The 21266-nt window shown below is 41.4% G+C and overlaps 1 protein-coding gene and 1 long non-coding RNA gene across 5 annotated transcripts in view; one reads left to right on the top strand and one right to left on the bottom strand.

The window, feature by feature from the left end:
- The window catches only part of LOC140731531 (uncharacterized), an 86347-nt gene extending 85033 nt beyond the window's left edge, over positions 1-1314 (bottom strand). The window contains exon 1 of one of the 2 annotated variants that reach the window (XR_012099860.1): positions 1197-1314. This is a non-coding gene — a long non-coding RNA (uncharacterized lncRNA). The remainder of the gene's footprint in view (positions 1-1196) is intronic. The other variant, XR_012099861.1, reaches the window with a different exon arrangement.
- Positions 1315-1553: 239 nt separating this feature from the next.
- Positions 1554-21266, top strand: part of ywhae1 (tyrosine 3-monooxygenase/tryptophan 5-monooxygenase activation protein, epsilon polypeptide 1) — a 36864-nt gene continuing 17151 nt past the window's right edge. For 2 of the 3 annotated variants that reach the window (XR_012099859.1, XM_073052997.1), the window contains exon 1: positions 1554-1909. Coding sequence is in view for 2 of the 3 variants with exons in the window: in XM_073052997.1 (XP_072909098.1) it covers positions 1846-1909 (64 nt within the window). In the remaining variant the exon portion in view is untranslated. The remainder of the gene's footprint in view (positions 1910-21266) is intronic. The other variant, XM_073052996.1, reaches the window with a different exon arrangement.

Below are 21266 nucleotides of genomic sequence, written 5' to 3'. Positions count from 1 at the left end.
GGTCTCAGCCTGAAATGTCAACTCTTTATTCCTCCATAGATGCTGCCTGACCTGATGAGTTTCTCCAACATTTTGTGTGTGTTGCTCTGGATTTCCAGCATCTGCAGAATCTCTGAGGAGAATGTTGTGGGACCTCTCCCAATTGCAGCTTTGGTGTTTCAGAGAGTCTGCTTTCCCTGGGGCAGTGTAATGGCAATGCAGATCCCACAAACAACGGGCAGTACCAGATATTCAATATTCATAATAAATAATTATTGGCAAAGACACTTGCAGGAGTGTTATCATTCAACTTAAGGACCGGACCAGGCTATGGCTTAATGACTGTGCGATGCTCCCTCAGTCACCCCCCCGTGTCTCCACCCCACAGCGCGACGCTCCCTCTATGCTCCCACATACAGCGCGACGCTCCCTCAGCACCGTCCCACACAGCGGGATGCCCCCACACGTAGCGCGACGCTCCCTCAGCACCGTCCCACACAGCGGGATGCTCCCACATACAGCGTGACGCTCCCTCAGCACCGTCCCACACAGCGGGATCCTCCCTCAGCACCGTCCCACACAGCGGGATGCTCCCTCAGCACCGTCCCACACAGCGGGATCCTCCCACATACAGCGCGACGCTCCCTCAGCACCGTCCCACACAGCGGGATGCTCCCACATACAGCGCGACGCTCCCTCAGCACCGTCCCACACAGCGGGATGCTCCCACATACAGCGCGACGCTCCCTCAGTACCCCCCACACAGCGGGATGCTCCCACATACAGCGCGACGCTCCCTCAGCACCGTCCCACACAGCGGGATGCTCCCACATACAGCGCGACGCTCCCTCAGCACTCCCCACACGTAGCGCGACGCTCCCTCAGTACCCCCACACAGCGGGATGCTCCCACATACAGCGTGACGCTCCCTCAGCACCGTCCCACACAACGTGACGCTCCCTCAGCACCGTCCCACACAGCGGGATGCTCCCACATACAGCGGGACGCTCCCTCAGTACCGTCCCACACAGCGGGATGCTCCCTCAGCACTCCCACACAGTGGGATGCTCCCACATACAGCAGGACGCTCCCTCAGTACCGTCCCACACAGCGGGATGCTCCCTCAGCACCCCCACACAGCGGGATGCTCCCACATACAACGTGACGCTCCCTCAGTACCCCCCACACGTAGCGCGACGCTCCCTCAGTGCACTCACCGCGATCCCGGCTCCCACACGCCGCCGAAAGCTGCACTACTTTCTGAAGGCGACCTGATACCGCGGTCTCATCTTCTCTTTGTGCCTGTTCGCTGCTGCGCCGGTGCACCTCGCGGACGGTTCGGGCGAGGCACCGAGGGCGCGGTGCCCGGCACTATGCTTTGTGCCTGTTTTCGCGGGCGGGAGGAGGGGTGGGGAAAAGGTTGGACCGATATCCTTCCGCCGCACTCCTTTCTCCCCGCTACGCATGTGCGTGCCCACACCGAAGCCGGGAGTGGGAGCGCAAGGAAAAAAGTGCGCCAACCTCATCACCGTCGGAGCCGAGGTGCTGAGGCGCAAGCGCCCGGCAGGCCCGGCCCGGCACTACACTCTGTCGGTCCGCCATTTTGGCAGCTGCTCGGCGGCGGGTGCGAGGCTGGTGTGTCGGCGGCTTCCTGAGCACGGCGCTCGTAGCTCGGTGACTCTCCCGCTCTCTCACCTCCACTACCACCTCCCTCCCAGCAACAGAATAGCCGAAATCATCCGTGAGCTTTATTTGGTTTCGTTAGCGGATTGAAGAAGTAAAGCTCGATCAGCCCCTTTCTCAGCAGAGAGAAAACCCTCCTTCCCCCCCCTGTCGAGCGCCTCAGCTACCCCCCCGCCGGAGAAGATGGATGAACGCGAGGATCTGGTCTACCAAGCCAAGCTGGCCGAGCAGGCCGAGCGCTATGACGGTGAGTGATGGGGAGAAGGGGCGATGTTTCGGGGCGGGGAGGGAGGGGGTTTTTGCTTCCCCCCTCCCCGCCCCCGGCCGCCGGCTCCATCCACTCACAAAATGGCGGCCAGCCGTCGGCGGCGGCGGCTCGGAGCCCGCGCTCGCTTTCCTCTGCTTTCCCCGTCCGCCCCTTCCCCCGGCTGTGGGTCGGGCACGATCGGGGTGGGGTGGGGTGGTGTCTGATCCGTGATCCGTACCAACACCCACCATCATCCAGCCAGCCCGCTGCGCACCGAGCCGACCCCTCCCTTCCCCGGCATAGCGAGGCGCCTCTCTCTTGCATGTACTCTCACCCCCTCCCCCATTTATTTCTACCGCGTGCCCCCCGCCGCTTCCTCTTTTACATTTTATTCTCCCGACTCTTTCGTCAGTCCCTGCCTCCGAAACCGGTTCGACCTGATTCCCCTCCTCCCCGCCCAGAATGGCGGAGAGAGGTTTCCTGCATCCATGGTGGGGTCAGTGCAAGGGGGCAGGGTCGCTCCTCGGCTTTTATTGGCGTTTGTCCCACTCGGAGAATGGGTCAAACCTCAGTGTTTAAAGCTGTGTTCGACAGAAATTTAAAATTGGGATAATTTTCTATATCATACTTGGGTAACTGCACAATAGGATTTTTTTCTCTACCGAGGCGGAAGTTACAAGTCATTCTTGGCGAACACATGCTAGGCAACGGGGCAAAGAATTTTTCAAGTCCAGCAACATGCTGTTTTTGCTTTTTTTTTGAATATTTTTATGTCTCCTCCCCACCGGCTTCACTGTTGAATTTACATATAGTATAGGTTGATGGGCTGTTTCTTTTTCGATCTCTCAACGGATTATACACCACAGCCAATGTGTAACTTCGGGTTGAGTAGTGACAAAATTCTACTATTTAATATTTTAAAAAAAAATCTTAACCAAACAGCTCATCTGTTCATTTGTTAATTGTGGCAAATATTTTAAAACTCCAGTCCTTCAACTATACAATCAAATGATGCTATTGTTAACGTTTAGCAGTGTCATGGCATTAGGTTCATTTCATTGTATATTTCTGTCCAGTTTCTGTTCGAAGGGTGGGGACCTATTCTTTTGTGATTACAGGGAGATTATTAATTTAACTTTGTTTTATGGTGTAATTTATCTGTTCATTTCATGGTATATTCCACAGCTATAATAGGGACTATTTGGTATTTTAACAAAGTTGTGTCCTATGTGTCTTTGAGATATTCATGGTGTTGTGCCTTTAGCTTCACATTCAGAAAGCTAACAGGCTGGGTTAGTATTGCTGCAATTTTGGGGGAGGTTGTCAAGTGTTTTGTCTAAAAGGCTTGTAATCTTGAATCAAACTTAACTATTTCAGTCATTGCCATAATACTGATTTTCTCATTTTTGCTGATTAAGTACAGCTCCACAGCGATTTTTGCCAGTACTGCCATTATTCTGGTGCGTGGGTGGCATAAGCAGACTGCGTAATACATCTATGCAGCCACTGGTTCACAGGCAGCATGTGATGTGTTGGAATTAGCTTGAGATGTGGATACCTGGTCTATTATGCTAACCATATTAGCATACCTGATTTCATTGTGTATTTTAGCTAAAATAATTATCCAGTTACAAATGGTTTAGTGAAGCATTTTAAAGAGAAAAAATAGTATATTTTCAGCAGGCTCCATTTGTATATTAAAAGTACTTGCCCTAATGGCTTTCAGGCATCTCATCTGCGGAGATCACAAACTGATTCCAGCACTCTTCGTGTTACCTATTCTGAAATTGGTAATGTGTAGATTTAAATTGAGCAACAGCGTGAAATGGTGGGCTGCAGAGGACTAGGATAATTGTGAACAGTTCATATTTGCAACAAATAAAGCTTAATTTGTAAACAAGTCTCCCATGTGTTTTCTTTAATACTTGGATAAAGTCAAGGCATTGTTGATCTTCATATTACTATTGGGAAGTAATTGGCTAATTTTAATGGGCTGCAGGAGCTGGGTCATACTGGCAGAGTTGGACATTTGGGCACCGTTGTAGCATAGTAGTTAGTGTGACAGAGCAAGGGGTTGAATTCTGGTACAATCTTTAAGGAGTTTGTACTTTCTCCCCATGACTTGTGTGGGTTTTCTCCCACAATCCAAAAATGTGCCAGTTAGTAGGTTAATTGGTCATTGTAAATTGTCCTGTGATGATTAGGTTAGGAATCAGTAGGTGGGTTGCTGGGTGATGCGACTTGTTGGGTTTGAAAGGCCTGTTCCAAATTGTATCTCTAAATAAAATTTGATCTGTTTAACGTGCACACACAATGCTGGAAAAAAAATCTACAGGTTAGGCTGCATCTATGGCATCAAATATATATTTGATGTTTTGGTCTGAGATTTATTTCCCAGCTGCCTATAACCTTAGTTCTTCCAGCATTTTGTGTGTTGCTCAAGATTTCCTGGACCTACAGTCTGTCTAACCCTGATATTAATTAACCCACCAGCTAATCATTGGTTCATCCATTCTGTTTTGAGGGTAAATATGGAGTGGGAAGTTGAATTGTTCATAGTAACAAAAATTTATTGTCTACTTCTAAACTGGTCTGACATTCAGAATTTTAATTTGCATAGACTTGTCTGTAGTTTGGTGCACTTATATCCTTGATTTTATTTTGGTTATGTTCCATGTCCTATCCCCCTCCTCATCCTAAACCATTTAGCTCATGAAATACATCACAGTGGCTCGTGAGATTGAAAATGCCACAAGATCTGTGACTAAGGCATCTTTGACATATGCCTGCCAGTTATGTGGGTGGTACTTCTGCTTTTTTCCATCCCATTTATTTAACTGGAGTGCAAAATCTCAAATGTAGAGATTTAACCAAGTGTTTGAACCTTGATTTCAATTTTATGTACATCCACAAATGACAGCAGCCATACCCTCTCAGAACACTCATCAAGTAGACTAATGTCATGAGGTGTAAACAGGAATCCACATTGTAGCACCTCAATTTCTTTTGTAACCAGGATCACCTAATTTCCTACTGACTGAGATTGCAGTTGACACCTATTATGTGTGGCTAGTGAAGAATAACTTTGCATCCTGAATGACCTTGCAGCCCATTGCATAATGATGTGCAGTTTGTTAATATAGGTAAGTGGGGCACAAAGTGGACATTTCATGTGGATATGATAATAGGCATTGGTAAAACTGCTTTAACCAGCTACAGACTTCGAATCAAAATTTATTCCACATATTTCATACTTGTATTGCGTTTGTAGTGTTTTTCCAGAGTTAGTGCTGAAGTCAGCAAAAGATGTTAAATTTTTGAGAAGCTTGGATGCAGGATCCAATTTGCCACCTGGGAAACCAAAATGATGCCAATTTTCATTAAAACAAATTAGGCATGTTCATAATCAAGATGCTGTAGGTTAATATTTATGTTCCTGCATCCTGGAAGGCAAGCATATTCCTGGTTTAGGTGAGTTTGTGTTCTGGGAAATTTGGAGAAGGATAATTTCTAGGGCTTAGTTATCAATATAGTACTTCACCTACCCTAATGAAGGGTCTAGGCCCGAAACATCAACTTTTTTTTTCTTGCAGATGCTGCCTGGCTTGAGTTCCTCCATCATTTTGTGTGTGTTGCTTGCATTTCCAGCATCTGAAGATATCCTCTCATTCCTGGTTGAAATATTTTTGGAATTTGCCAATTCAGTTAATATGTGACTTACCATAGCTCACTCTTAATATTTTTTTAAAAAGGTTTGTGTCATTTTAATACTGATTTTAAGGCATTAATTTCTGATTCTTGCAACTAAAGCTAATGTGAAATTGGGAATTCAATTACCTAATTTTAAGTTAAAAATCATGGCAAGTCTTCAGATTTTAAGTGCATAGTGGAGATTGTATAGGCCTCAGAGGTGGGGGTAGGTTGTCTTTTAATTGGGTATGTTCCAGTTTGCTATATATAATTGTTGAGAAACTTGAGGTGAACATTGAAGCTTAATGGAGGGCATTCAGTTTGAAAGTACTGGAGTGTGTTTGGGGGTGGGGGAATAATATTGGACAACGGTGATGACACTAAATTAAATAACGTGAAACTTAGAGGAATTTATAATAATGTGGAGACACTAAAGGTGGATTAAGACCACTGACAAATTGACTACCATTGTAAGAAGCTGGAGTATTATGAAAACTGTCAACTGTTGTATTGTTAAAAATTTTGCAGAAAGGCATGAATTGGGAGAGATTAAAGCTTTTTTAGGATTAAATTTATTGTCAAGTTAAGTGTAAGTAAACTGCAAGGATTTCTAGGAAACAGATATTAGAACAAAATTCTAGAGGGATGTGATGGTGGCTTCAGGTCTTGGTGTTTAATCAAATGATCTGACAGATCCAATTATTAGTTGTCATGGTGAACAGATGGCAGAAAGGAAGTGGGTTAGTGTTTGAGAAAAGTAGCTTATTTTTTTGTTTCCTGCATAGTGGAGCTAACTATTGGTATGGTAGTGTGGATGTCAAGCCTTGGAGTCAGAATTGTGGGAACTCGTCTGCATAGTCTGTCACCTAAGCCCCAAAAGCTCAAATCTGGTCACTTTCCAATTTAACTAGTACAGGTTTAATTTGCATCACAGTTTTAGTTGAAAATTCTATCCCAGATCATTCTTTTTCATTTTCCATTGATAAATTAGCTTATTTTTCAAAGGCAGCAGGTATTTTGACCCTATTCTGATCTTGTTAAAACAATCTTCAACCCTGTTGAATGTGTCCTAGTTTTTTTGTACCATCTGGCAGCTATAACAATGCCGAAGGATATTCCAAAGAGATCCTAATTGATCTGCATAAACTTGATATTTTCATTAATCACTCCTATTTCTAAGTTGTAATTTAATTTTTTATTTAGAGATTCAGTGCGGCCCTTCAAGCCACACCGCCCAGCAACCCCAGATTTAACTCTGGCATAATCATGGGACAATTTACAAAGGCCAATTAACTAATCTGTACGTGTTGGGAATGTGGGAGGAAGCCAGAGCATCTGGAGAAACCCCACTTTCCATGAGGACGGTGTATGAATTCAGTGAATGGTGAGATTGAACTCCAAACTGTTGCCCTAACCACTATGCTACTGTGATCCATATGTTGTGTTTTATGAAGATTTGTTTTTACAAAAAGGGCTTTAAAAAGTCTGAATGTTAAACAGCATCAGTTGAAGAAACAATGCTCAAGTTATAACCTTCCATTTGAATTGATGTCCAAGCCTAGTTTCTGCCAATCATTGTAAGCTGATCCCTACATTTTCACGGTTCGGGTAATGGAGACTTTTGTTGTGGAATTCACAAGTCATACCCCAGAAGTTCATGATGTGGAATAAAATTTAACATAAAGTCAATTTTTCTTAATCGTTTGGTACTATTGGGCTTTGGATATGGCATCACACATTGGCTAGTTGGGTTAGCAGTTACAGCCGAGTCCTTTCCTGTGCCCTCTCCAATCCAAGGGCAAGTGCACAGGCATCTTAGGAGTGTAGCTCTGCTATGTTCTTTGATGAACTACATTGTGGGGGCCCACAGTAACATGACCAACTCTTAAACCTGCTCCAAAAGTATAATCTCTTGGCATTTTCTTTATTTCACTAAATCGTTGAGCTTTCACCATCACCCACCATGCACTAATTTCTAATCTACTTTATTCTTTTGACTCCTGATATCCCCCTTCTAAGTTCTTTCAAAATCTACCTGCTTTGTCCATTCCTTGCCCAAGTCTAATGTTGACCTCAGCTGTGAGTCAGTTTGTTCAAGTGGTTTAATATGAGAAAAAAATCATAGAGAATTGTATCTCCACTTAGGAAAAGTGGGTTTGCATTATGGAAAGTAGTTAAATAGATGCCTCTTCAGGAATACAACCCCTATGTGGTGCAGGGGTTCTCTGTATATGTCCTTGTTTATTTTCTGGATTGGTCCTCTAAGGCACTTTCACTGAATGTTAAGATTCCTTTAAATTGTTAGAGCTCCTAGGTTAAGATGATTATTTAGATTGGAAACTTCCTTCCCCAGAGGCCAAAGGAGAAACTTGTTTGCTTACTTGGTATATGGAGGCTATTGTTGGGGGGAAATTCTTCCGATGGTAATTTTTTTTCCCTCTCCTTTTTCAAAGGGAGTGATTTTGGAGTAACTGGATGTTTGCTGTATAATACAGTTGATTAGAAAATGTTCAGTGCCCCAATGGGGAAATTTTTAATGCTTAGGATAGTGGAGCCAAGGAGGTAAAATCTTAGTGTGGTGACTAATGGGGAAGAGATATTAGTTGAGATTAAGCACCCCAGGAATTTTTCTTATATAACAGATAAGCAAATAGCATATATAACCATTGCACTTGTGTTTTAAGTGTTAATGCATATGGCAGCATCAGTCAATTTGAGAGATAGCTGTTCTCGTAATACGGTTGCTTTATGTCCTTTCCAAATGAGTAGCCTGCCAATAGAGATTCCTGCTATTTCAAGATTCTCCTAATTACTAACATCAGCTGTATTGGTAGATCTGGAGTTGTGTACCACGCACTGGGAAAGGACAAGTTTTTTGAAAAAATAATAGTTGGATTTTTAACTGTTTGATTTGAAGATGACCATTTCAATTTCAGATGCACTTATTTCTGCATTTGCTGTGTGATTGAAATTTGTCACTGGATCAGTAGTCTTAAGCTATGGAAGTTAGTCCATTAGTGAAACTGCTGTGAATTTGTAGTTTCTGCTTGCCATCTCTGGTAACTCAAAGATGGTCCCATCTCCAATCTATTCATTGTCGTGTGACCTAGATAATGGGAAAGCTTTTTGAATGCTGAACTCAACCTGGCTATGTGTCATTTACATCTGAACTCATTAATTCCTCAGGATTGGTAATCCCAACAGCTCTGCCAACACAGAGGAGGCTAATGTTACCGTAATTATTAGCCTCTTTCAGGGGTGGAATTTAGCAACTGAGAAAACTGTAAATAAGTTTAACTGTAATCCTATTGGCAAGCTGATTTAACCATTTAAGAATCTTATCTGTGCTTATGAAGGAGTATGGGTACTTAGGGAACCAGTCAGCTTCAAAGGAGGATATTTGGAAATAACTATTCACGGAGTATTTAGTGTGTACAATTCAATTTCTATATATCCTTTAAAAGAAGGAAAATCCCTGAAGCTATGTTTCAGGTGTTGCAGTCAGATTGGATGCTAAGCAAATTTGCCGGAACATTCTGTTGATGTTTCAAGATTCTCCCATGTTAGTGCATTTAAATAATTTTTCCAGTGTCAATCAGTACATTGCAATACATATTTAAAAAACATAACCTACAATGAGAAATACAGTATATTTTTAAAATAAACTAGTCATTCAAAAAGAGCAAAAAAACACACTAAAAATTAGTGAGGTAGTGTACATGGCTTCATTGTCTATTCAGAAATCTGATGGCAGAGGGGGGAAATCTGTTCTTGAAGCATTGAGATTGTGACTTCAGCCTCCTGGACCACCTCCCAGATGGTAGCAATGAGAAAAGGGCATGTGCTGGATGATGGCGGCCACCTTTTTTAGGCATGCTGGGGAGGCTGATGCCTTGATAGAGCTGGCTCCGCTTACAACTTATTACAGCTTTTTCTAATGCTGTTCATTAGCCCTTCCATACCAGACTAATGTGGCCAGTTAGATTGCTCTTCATGTACATCTGTAGGAATTTTGAGCGTCATTGACATACCAAGTCTCCCAGAACTCCTGGGGAAATGCGAACTCTGACATGCCTTCTTTGTAATTTCATCAATATGTTGAGCCTAGATCTTCAGAGATGCTGAAACCCAGTAACCTGTGATGCATGGTTATGCTGTTTTCAGGTGTATTGTAAGGCAGTCTTGGAGGTTTTTATAGTTCATGTAATTTGAGATACAAATTGGTTATCTTTTCATTTTAATTTGAAATTTTCCACATTGAACAGCATAACCTTTTTTTTAAGGTTACTATTGAGTATTCTAAATTGGCATAATTATTTGTAATACAATTAAATATGTTGTGAGTATTTAGCGTTTTGTATCTGTGGTCATATTCTTCATTTTGACAGAGTGGGTTAGGTGGGGATTGAGGAGCTAGAAATAAAAACATTTACAATGGTAACTAAAGCTTCTCTTCATTCAGTTAAAGGCATTTCCTGAGAATTCCGGACCACAATCTGCTTTGAGTTATTATGAAATTATTAGTGTATTGCATTTAGATGTTTTTAGATGCATTTCTAATTGTCTCCTACTTACCTAAGCTTCAAAGTTTAACTTGCTGCTGCACCAGTTAAAATGAATGTTATGACATTACATGGGTTATTCCTCTTCACTCAGTGTTAGACCATTCTTTTAAAATTGCTGGTTGTGAATATGAAGATTTGAGTATTAGGAGCTATTAGTTGAAAGAAATACAATAATACCCTAATTGAAATGAGAAATTATGGAGATGCTGGAAATGCAGTAGCATCACACAAAATGCTGGAGGAAGTCAGCAGGTCAGGCAGCATCTACGGAAAGGAATAAACAGTCAACATTTTGGGCCAAAACCTTTATTCAGGAATGGAAGAGAAAGGGGAAATCCAGAATAAAGGGTGGTGGGGGGGGGGGGGAGGAGGTGAAATGAGGACAGCTATAAGGTGATAGGTGAAGCCAGATTGGTAGGAGAAGAGGAAGGAGAAGCTGAAGGAGAAATTGTTGAGGGTGAGGACCAGTTCTGCCAGACGGAGGGGATCTGGTTCTTGAGAAAGAAGCAGAGCACTTTAAGACTGCATTGATGGGGGTTAAAAGTGTATATGGACTGGACAAGCATGGGGAAAATGAGACCAAGAGCATGTGAAGTGTTGTATATGTACAGTAGGTGGGAAGTGACTCAGCTTGGTTGGGGGGGGTTGGAATAGATTTGAGCTATGAGGACACAAATTAAGTGGGGCAAGTTGTGGCTGGGAGGTAGAAGCAAGCAATGTGGGGTAAGGGAAATATGAGTGGTTGCAGTGGATGAGAGTTCTCTGGAGTGCGGTCCTCTTCAAGGGGTAAGAAAGAGGAGGTGTCTGACAGTTACTACCTGGTTCAGCAAGGTAGAAGTCAGTTTGCCACACTACAACAGGACCTCCTTTGTCTAAGGGTTTCATGGCAAGGTTAAGATTGGTGCAGAGAGAGTGGAGGGGGTAAGGTTCGAAGGGGAGTGAGCAGTGCTGAAGTTGAGTTGGTTAGTGTTGGGCATAGTGGAATTGAGCATTAAGCCATTAATCCTTTAAATATGTTTTCTGTGTTTTGGATATGGACTGTGGATGTTTTTCAGTCTTAGTTTTTTATATTCTGTGTTTTTGCCTGATTTTGTTTTTTTGTGTGTGTGGGGGGGGGGGGGGAGGGGGTGTTTGGGGTCTATGTTCTTACTGCATTTTTTGTTAGTTTCTTTGTGTGAGGATATGTGGGGGCAAAATTCTTGTGTTTGATGCAGGGGAGGGGTTTTGGGAGTTGATCTTGTTGCTGTTCTTTTTTCCTTTGTTCTGGTGCTGTCTGGAGAAGAATCCAGACTTGTATACTGCGTACATACTTTGATAATAAATGAACCTTTGAATATGTCTGATGCTAAGCCTGTCTTTGCACTTGAAATGGATGTTCCATCACATGGGCTGAAATGTTGGGTGAATCATCGTTTTAATGTTTGTGAAAGACATTTCAGATTTTCTGTTGCTCCTGATTCAGATTTTGCTATTCCAGCTGTATTCTGATTTAAGGTGTTCCTCGAGTGAAAGTTTACTTTAGTACATGCCTCAGAATACCTATTATTTGTGGGATTATTTTCTGGAGCTATCTTTAAGATTCTTACAATGTCAATAGCTCTTAAAGCCAGCTAAAGGAAATGTCATTAATTCTTAAGATTCAGATCAAGTTATCGGAGATGACATGTTTATCCATCCAGTTCTGGAGTTTTTAAACTGAATATTTGCATTCAAAGGCAATTAATTGAATTAGATACACTACTCTACTGTTCAGTGGATCCATACTGCTGTGGTTGAGTTTGTAACGGTCATTGACTGTAACTACAAGATTATCTTTAAAGAGCAAGTGGATATTTAAAAACCACCAAATCCAGTACATTTGAATGTTTGTCTTTCAGTAGCCATGGTACATGTAATCGAACAAAAACATTTTGCAGTTAACATTTAAACATTTAACCAACTGTGTTAGGGTTATAGCTATGTCATTTTAAGTTAATGTCACCACTATTTTAGTGGCAGAAGTCACATTTAAACAGTGTATTCTGCCAAATAAAATGTCCAAAAAACACAGCCATATTGGTATTGAAATATTTAATGTTAATCTGCTTGTTGGGATTAACTTTCATTAACTGCTTTTGTCTCAATTTTTATGATCACTTTTTCTTTTAGATTCAGTGTTTGAATACATTAAAATCAGTGATGTCAAACAGCAAAAGAGTTTTAGTACATTTACAGAAAAAAATGGTTAGTCTGGAGATGTGGGCTGGATTTTATGATCTGCAAAGTGAAGGTGCCTGCTGCTGCCCGTTTCCCATAATATTAGCTGTAGAGGATTCCAGCAGCAGTGATGTCAGCAGTACTTGTACTGACAGTGGGAGGGACTTGTTAAAAATCTAAATTCTCAGATTCAATAATTTCAGAGAAAGCTTTCCAGTGTACTGCAGTCCTTGCAGTTGGAAAAACTGGACACCGCAGTTCAATTTAGGAATTACTGTTTTCAAACCACATCTGTGGACTTCAGATTGTTTAAGATAATTTACGATTAAGGTGGCAGGTAATAATTGTTCATGGCACAGCTTTTCTGTGGACTGCTGGTATTTGTGTGATAGACTGTGTCTGTAACCTAGATGTTGGGTGGATTTAGTAAATGAACTTAACACAAAACTTTTCTAAGCATTTTTATTAGGTTTGTTAGCAAATTGGCAAACTGAAAACTATGAATTGTTACTTGGTAATTAAATAGTCTAAATTTTTAATTTTTAATTATTCTTCAGTTTGTCTTCATTTGCAGAATCCCTAGTGTTTTTTGTCTATTCTGGTTCAGCAAGCTTCAACTGGAGCTTAAGCTTTTAGTTTGGATCATATCACATTTAAACAATGTTATCAACAGGGCTCAGTCTTATCAGTCTGTTTGCTGTTGCTCTCTACTATTGCCCATTATTTGGAAAGGAGTTGCTGCTTGCGTTGTTCCATTTGAGAACCACTCCTTAACTGTTCCACACCAGTTAATTTATTATGGCTGACATTACTAATTCAGTCTATTTCCAGTGAATTGCATTGGGCATGTTCTTGCTGTTCTGTAGAGTTCAGAAATTAGAATTTAAATACTTATTTGACTTAAATAGTCCTTTTATCCTTTGTATCTTTAGATATCAAGCATGGAGCATACCTGTAATAAGTAATTTGGAATGTCTGTCTGGTTGAGTAGTCTGAATAATTCTGCCATGCTGCTATGTCTTGTGATCCTTTTATCTTTAAGCTCTTCATTTAACATGCTTGATAGTTACTGTATCTGCTTTTATTTGACCTGCAGCTTGCAAGAGTCCTTAATTTACTTAGGTTAAAAGACAGCTTTTCTGTTTTCAGTCATTAATTGCTGGACATTGTATCAGTCAGTAGTAGAGCTGACATGTATAAAGTAGTTAAATAAAAGTATATGGGTTTGGAATTAGTAGTCATAGAGTACTACAGTACAAAACTATGCCCTTTAGCTCATTTACCGGAAGACCTGGTCATTTGCTGAGTTTCATCAACCTGCATCTCAACCATTGTCTCCATACCCGCTATCCATGTACCTACCCAATCTTCTCTTAACTGTTACATTTGAATCTGTACCTACCACTTCCATGGGCAGCTTTTGATTGAATGAGCAGAGTTTGAAATTTTTCAATTACTCTGCTGGTTAAATTTGTATTTCTTTTTATCTTCAGTTGCTTTGCTTTCGGATGAAACTCATATTTTCAATCTGGATACTCTTTAGCCTGCATGCACCATATAGCAGTTGCAGTTTAAGGTTGAAAATCTAATGTACCTGTCTTATTGGGTTTGCAGCCAATTGTTATTTATAGTTTTAAGTCCTGTTTGCAAGAGATCTGAAAACTGGAGATTCTGTATAGTAATCAAACAGGCACAGTTGAAAATTATCATTACCCCCTGGTTTGATAGCTCAGGGTACAGCCCAGTTTGTAGTGAGTGAGCTTTTGTATGAGACCACAAAGTTAGACTTGGTTGGATTTTGAATACATTATGCATATGTTTATTGCGTGACGAAAACTGCTGATGTTGGAATTTGAGGATTTTTTTAAACAACTGATGTCTATGCAATGCCTCTGGCTTAACGGATGTGATCAGAATAACGATGGGTACACCATCTCACCTTCACTGGTCAGCGTTACCTGGTTCTTTGTGTGTGTTATATTGTCAGCTCTGAGAATTGATTGTTCTGAAGTGTTGGTGTTGCTCAAGTTTTAAACATGATGGGCAGGGGAAATTTAGAAATTGTAAGTCTATGGCAGTCAGTTATAGGTTTTCATTTTGTGTTGATTTAAATGAAAGTCTGGTATTAGATAAAACTTCATATATATTTGGGTGGGTGTTAGTTGGGTGGTTGAGGCAGTTACAGAATACTTGAGGAATAAGCATCAGGGAATTACTATTTTTAACGGGTCATTTCCTTCCTTCATATGACCAATGCAGTTTTGTAAGAAATATCGGTAATGTCTACTTAATTGTTTCAGGGAAGGGTGTGGACAAAAAGATGTGAATTGTGTCAAGCAAAATAAAATGCAAATTGTCAAATATAAAATAGAACATCAGAAATGGGAGATGAGAATAGATCTGTTGCTACTTGAGTTTGCTCCATCAATGAGTAAGATAATGGGTTCAATGCCACTTACCTGCCCTTCCCTGTAGTTTAAACTTCCATCATCGTCTTGAATATTCAACTACTGCCTTCGTAGATTTCTGTGGGAAGAATTTCCTCTTCACTGTTAAATTAGTTCTGTTATTGTGGGGCATGCCCCCAAATTCCAGTATACATTAGAGAAAATTACTCAGCAGCATCCACCTTTTTACACTGATACCGACTTGTTCTCTCCATCTGTTAACAGGAACCGGGGAAAACCTCTGTATGACCTCCGATGTTGAAATGGTAACTGTACACTGCACTCCAGATATGGTTTTGCAAGTTGCCTTCAGTTCGCTGTTCACCATATCAAATTGAAGATGTTTTTATCAAAGCTGAAGCTGATTTTAGCTTTTCTTTGCGAATTAACATGCTTTAATATAACAAATGTGTATAGCATTTTGTGTTTTGAGCTCCTGTTCATGGCTGTACCAGCCCATCTGTTCTGTCAGGGCATAATTGTAAACTGAAACTCACCTTGCATCTAGAAATGGGATGCCAGTGAAGTGATAATATGTTTGAAAGATTTTTAACAATCTTCCTGTGTTTGTTTTCAAAAAGATGCTGGTATTTGAAGAAAGAAATTAGATTTAGCTAGGTGAAGGTTTTCTTTAATAAAATTCTGCCTTGTTTTAATAGAACAAGGACCTGAATAAAATAAATGATTCTATGGAAATCATAAAATCGATGATAGATTAAAGTCAAAATTTTTAAAGGCTAAATTTGCTCGTCTCAAGGGATATGCTAGAATTCCCTTCATTTCTGAGTGGTAATACGTCAGTGTTGATCTGAAGACACTTTTTGATATAGCTGTAGAGTATGTTACTTGCAGTATGATGGATGAGATTTGTTTTATTGAGGTTGGCCCCTTTTTGCTGCATCGCCCAGCATTCTCCAATTTTAACCCTAGTCTAATAACAAGGCAAATTACAATGACCAGTGAACAATGCCGATCAGTACATCTTTGGACATTGGCACGACACTGGAGCACCTGGAGGAAACCCAGGTGGTCCTGGGGAGAGCGTACAAACTCTTTACAGCAGCGAAAATTGAACCCTTAACACTAGTACTATAAGGTGTTTTAAGGTTCTGGTCTTTGTGGTTTGTAGGGATGCACATTTGTAAGTATTATGAGTGATGATAAGTTGTCTGGTCCTTTTATCCTGACTGCCACTCATTTTTAATCTTTCCATCTCCCAGTGTAGAGTGCCCTCCTGCTTCAAAACAACTAACATTGTCCTTGTACCTGTAAAGGTAACATATCTGAACGACTGGCGTCCTGTTGCACTCACCTCAATTATAAGCAAATGCCTTGAGAGGTTGGTCAAGGATTACACCTGCAGCATACTGTCACCCACACTGGACTCCCTACAATTCACCTACTGCCACACCGATCAACAGATGACACAATAACCACAGCTCCACACACTTCTTACACATTTAGAGAGGAGGGATGCTTATATGAGAATGCTGTTCTTGGACTACAGTTTAGCATTCAACATCATAGTTCCCTCCAGGCTTGACAAGGAGCTCAGAGACCTTGGCCTTGTGCAGCTGGATCCTAGACTTCCTGTCAGATTGCCGGCAGGTGGCAAGTTTGGGCTTCCTCACCTCTGACCCTCAACATAAGAGCCACTTGGGGCGGTGTCTTAATTCCCATCCTTCACACTCTGTAAACCCATGACTGTGTCGCCACCCACAGCTCCAATCTGTTAATTAAATTTACTGACAATACTACATTGATTGGCCTTATCTCAAATAATAATGAGGCAGCCTGCAGAAAAGTTTTCACCCTGCCAGTGGTGTCAAGAAAACAATCTCTCCCTCAATGCTGCCAAAACAAAGGAGCTAGTTGTGGACTGCAGGAGGAATGGAGACGGGCTAACCCATATTGACATCAATGGATCAGGGGTTGAGAGGGTGAACAGCTTTAAGTTCCTCGGCATACACATCACTGGGAATCTCACGTGGTCCGGAAATATCGGCTGTGTGGTTTAAAAAAAGGTACAACAGCACCTCTTTCACCTCAGACAGTTGAAGTTTGGCATGAATCCCCAAATCCTAGGGACTTTCTACAGGGGCACAATTGAGAGCATCTTGACTGCCTGGTATGGGAATCCTTCAGTCGTAGGACTCTGCAGAGAGTGGTGTGGACAGCTCAGCAGCGTTTGTAGATGTGAGCTTCTCACTATTCAGGACATTTACAGAGACAGGTGTGTAAAAAAAGGCCCGAAGGATCATTGAGGACCCGAGTCACCCCAACCACGAACTTGCAGCTGCTACCATCTGGGAAATGGTACCGCAGCATAGAAGTCAAGACTAACAGGCTCTGAGACAGCTTCTTCCACCAGGCCATTAGACTGATTGACTCACACCGATACAATTGGATTTCTATGCTATATTGACTGTCCTGTTGTACATACTATTTGTTACAAAGTACTATCAATTGCATGTCCAGGTGGAGATATAACGTATAGATGTTTACTGCTTATGTATGTGAATAACCCAACTTAATAAGTTGGAACATAGAGACAGATCAGGTAATTATCAACAGAACAAGGAGAGCAGGAAAGGCAATTTAACAGATGTGCAAGGACATCTAGGATATTACACCCTAGTGAGTTTTGTTGAGAAGCTGGATAGCTACAGGAGAGAAGCTTCAGAAATAACGTAGTTTTGGTGGACTTTTAGTTTCTCTGGTGGCAATTTGTTGAATAGGTGACTGCTAGGGTGGGTGAAGCCAGTAACATTTGAGCTCTTTGCTCTGGCATTGAGCAGATCTTTTAATGTCACCGACAGCCAATGGTCTTCTCTGCTGAGTGAACCACTCACTACAACCTAGACTTGGGGAGGAGGCGGCGGAAAACCAAATAGTGATAGAGGTGGTCAAACACACTTGATGGCTGAGTAAAAATTCATCAGGATACACCTTGAGATGTTAACTTTCTTAAGCTGGAAAAGGAAGAGCAATCTCTGCTGTGTTTTCCAAATGATGAGCATAACATGCTTGTTTCACTTCACTGTATTAATACTGATAGGTCCCAGGAATTTGAATAACACAGCCTGACCATTAATTTCCAAGGTGGAGCTGGTAGGGGTTGTCAGCATAAGTCACTCCTCATTTCCACCGATTTGATAGCATTAAGCTCCAAGTTGTACAAGCACACCATGCTGCAAGCACTTTGGATTTCTGTTCAAAAGAGACTAATGCTCGGTATCCCTCTGCAGTAGAAAATTCTAAGATTTATGTCTCTGAGAATTTTTTCCCTCATCTCAATTCTAAATGGTCTACCCTACCCTTTATTCTGAGACTAATCTCTGGTTTCTAGGCTTAATAAGGTCAGTAATGCAGCATAGGAACAGTATCTTTGGCCCAAGTTGTCCATGCTGGCCAAGGTATGTTTAGAATTTAGAAGTATTTGGCTGATTTCCTTATAAATCTTTACTGTCCCTCTAAACATTGTTATTGTACCTGCTTCTACTATTTCCTCTAGCAGCTCATTCCAAATGCCCAGCCCCCTAAGTGAAAAGCTTTTCCTTCTGCTCTCTTTTAAATCTTACCTGTCACTCACCTTTTTATGTGTCTTCTGTCTTTGTATGATTATACCTTGTGGGGCGGGGGCAGGATTGGGACAATCCATGTTTATGCCCTTCTTGATTTTGTTTAACTCTGAGGTTACCATTCAGCTTTCTATCTCCAGGGGGCAAAAGTCTTAGCTTCTCCTAATAACTTAAAGCTCTCCAGTCCTGGTAACATCCTTGTGAATCTTAACTGCACACTTTCTAGCCTAATGGTGTTTGAATAGTTGGGTAACCGGATGTTTGTACAATGCTTATATGGTTTCACCAGTGATTTGTACAGTTGCAACATGATATTTCAACTCAATGCCCTGTCTGATGAAGTAAAGTGTGTTAAGCATTACCTTCAACCTGCTTACCTGTGTCACCACTTTCAGGGAATTATGCATCCCTAGGTCTCTCTGGGGGCCTATCCATTTGTGATGCAAATCCTGCCCTTGTGTAACTTGCCAGAATATAACGCTTAGCACTTGTCTGAACTAAATTCCATCTATTTCCTGGCCGCCACCCTGGTTCATCTGTATTCTCCTTTCCAACTTATTCTCCTTGCAGCCACTCTGTTGGGTCTTGTAAGAATTTGGCATGTCTCAATGGATTACTCACAATTTTCTAACTGGAGAATAGAACTAGACTGCTGTCTCTGACAGAAAACTGCGTCAAATCTCTGGTGCCTGTCAAGTGAAGCTCTGGTATACTCTGTACAAAAAAAAACCACTTTTTAGTTCAGAAGAGCAAAACTGCACAGTTCTTCCCATGAAGGATATCTGTTTGCAGATGCTCATGATGGCCAGGATGCTATTTGCTAACCTTGTGCCATCTTTTAGTTTTCAATGGCTTAGCAGTACAAACAGCACATTTATTGATATTCAAAGCTGTAGTTTCTCCTATAGTTCAAATGAAATTGAACCAGCTTTGAGGGTTGTTAGGACAGCTGGTGGAGGCATGGTATAGGGTGGCTTCAATATTACCATTTGAGGGCGTGGTTAGAAGCAAGTTTGGAACTGCATTTGTTCTCAGCCGGTGAGTCTATTTTCTAGCTTTAGGCCATGAAAAAAGAAAATTCAAGTTTTGACTCCACATAATTACGCGGCAGTTCATAATGTTTGTACTTTTGGGTGGATATTGAGAGGAAAGATTTGTCTGGCAGCGCAAATTTAAGTAATTGATAAATGACCCAATGGTTTTACTTCAACGATATGTTCCTGGGTCAAGTGCTGTAGTTTTTTAAGGTTACAGTTCTTTAAAGACTTGACCGATTGGTACTTTCGATTAGTATTGCAGTTTGGGTTTGGCTCTTGTATTCAGCCTGAATGTTATCACCTTATTAATATACATTAGTGTGTGAGTGTATATTTAGATACGGTGCAGGAGGACAGCCAGTACATGGAATTCCAGTTCAGTGAGATGGTGGATATTTCAAGCAAGATGGCTTTATTCATGGGTTGGTAGACTCGGTTACCATTTTTAAATTTGTATTTTTGTACCTGATTCCCTGGCACCTCTTAATTCATATCTTCAGTCAGCTTTGATTTTCAGTTTTAAATCACAGGAAGTTAAGAACTAGATGAAACTAGCATTATATTTATAGAGTTAAAGGCATTTGATGGATGTGGGCCTGTACTTGCTGGTGTTTGGAAGAATGAGGGGGGAGGGAATCTCATTGAAAACTTGCGTCCTCTAATATTCGATAAAGTGGATGCAGAGAATCTTTCTAATTATTGGAGAGTTTGTAGTGCATTGTCACTGGGCGGGGCATGCATAGACAGTGGGTGGTTCTGAATCAGTCACATTTTGTTTCTGTGGAACATAAGGGTGTGGGTATATGTTCTATTCAGCTTGTTACAATACGATTGTCACACGTTTTGCCTTTGACATGTAATTTAACTGTACTGCAGGTATTGCACATTGATTCTTGGAATAGAGTTGTCTAGACAGGTATAGCTGAGATCTGAAAAGATAGCTTAACTTACAGCATTCTGAATGGGGACAGTAGCTTTCACATTCCCAAATTTATGTGGAGATTGTACAAACTACTGGAGTTGAACTCCAGAACCTTAGCAATCTGGGTAAGGTGGGAAGGGTGGCTTGGCAGCACTGCCGTTGACTGAGCTGGCCAGGTCTTGTAGTTCATAGTTGGCAGACCCAGTCCAGAAGTTATAAACCAACAAGGGATAGATCTAGCTGCGGCAGTGTAATTTGTCAGTAATAATGTTGAGTGAATCTGAGGCACATTCCCACCTGTTTGCAATTTAAGTGCAAATTCAGCCCATGCCACTGGTTTTTATTGAAATTGTTTAATTACTGTAACACTGAAATACTCACACCTTACACATTATATTCTGATCTGTTTCAGATTTTGCGCTCGAGCCAGTTCTTGCAACTTAATCTTGGGGCCTCTGAAGTTTCATATTCTTTTTGCTCCAGGGTCCATTAGAAGTTACCCTGTTACCAGAATGCATGTCTTATGCCTTCTATGATCTGATTAAATGATACCACATTGACAATTCCGTTCATCTTCGTCCAGTTGCAGCTGGTCTATTGGCTGTCACCTTTGTGTAGCATCCTAGTTATTGGTACTTATGTTTTCAGGAAAATGGGATTGACTTCTAACAGTTCATATATGGACCTCGCCTGTCTATGTGACTGATGTTATTGCTTGAATTTTCTTACCTTGACTGACCTTGCATCTTAATGGTAGACATGGAGTACAGAAACTGCTTCTAAAGCCCATTACACTCAGTCCATCATCATCATCTATACTGATCCCAATTATCACCATTTGGTAGTTCAAGTTGGTGTGCAAATATTAAACTTTGGAATATTATTTGTTGAGCACACAATTAAACTGCAGTAATGTATT

This window comes from Hemitrygon akajei, chromosome 8, assembly GCF_048418815.1.
Source record: "Hemitrygon akajei chromosome 8, sHemAka1.3, whole genome shotgun sequence".
In the NCBI taxonomy this organism is placed as follows: domain Eukaryota; kingdom Metazoa; phylum Chordata; class Chondrichthyes; order Myliobatiformes; family Dasyatidae; genus Hemitrygon; species Hemitrygon akajei.
This window is presented reverse-complemented; position numbering and strand designations above follow the sequence as displayed.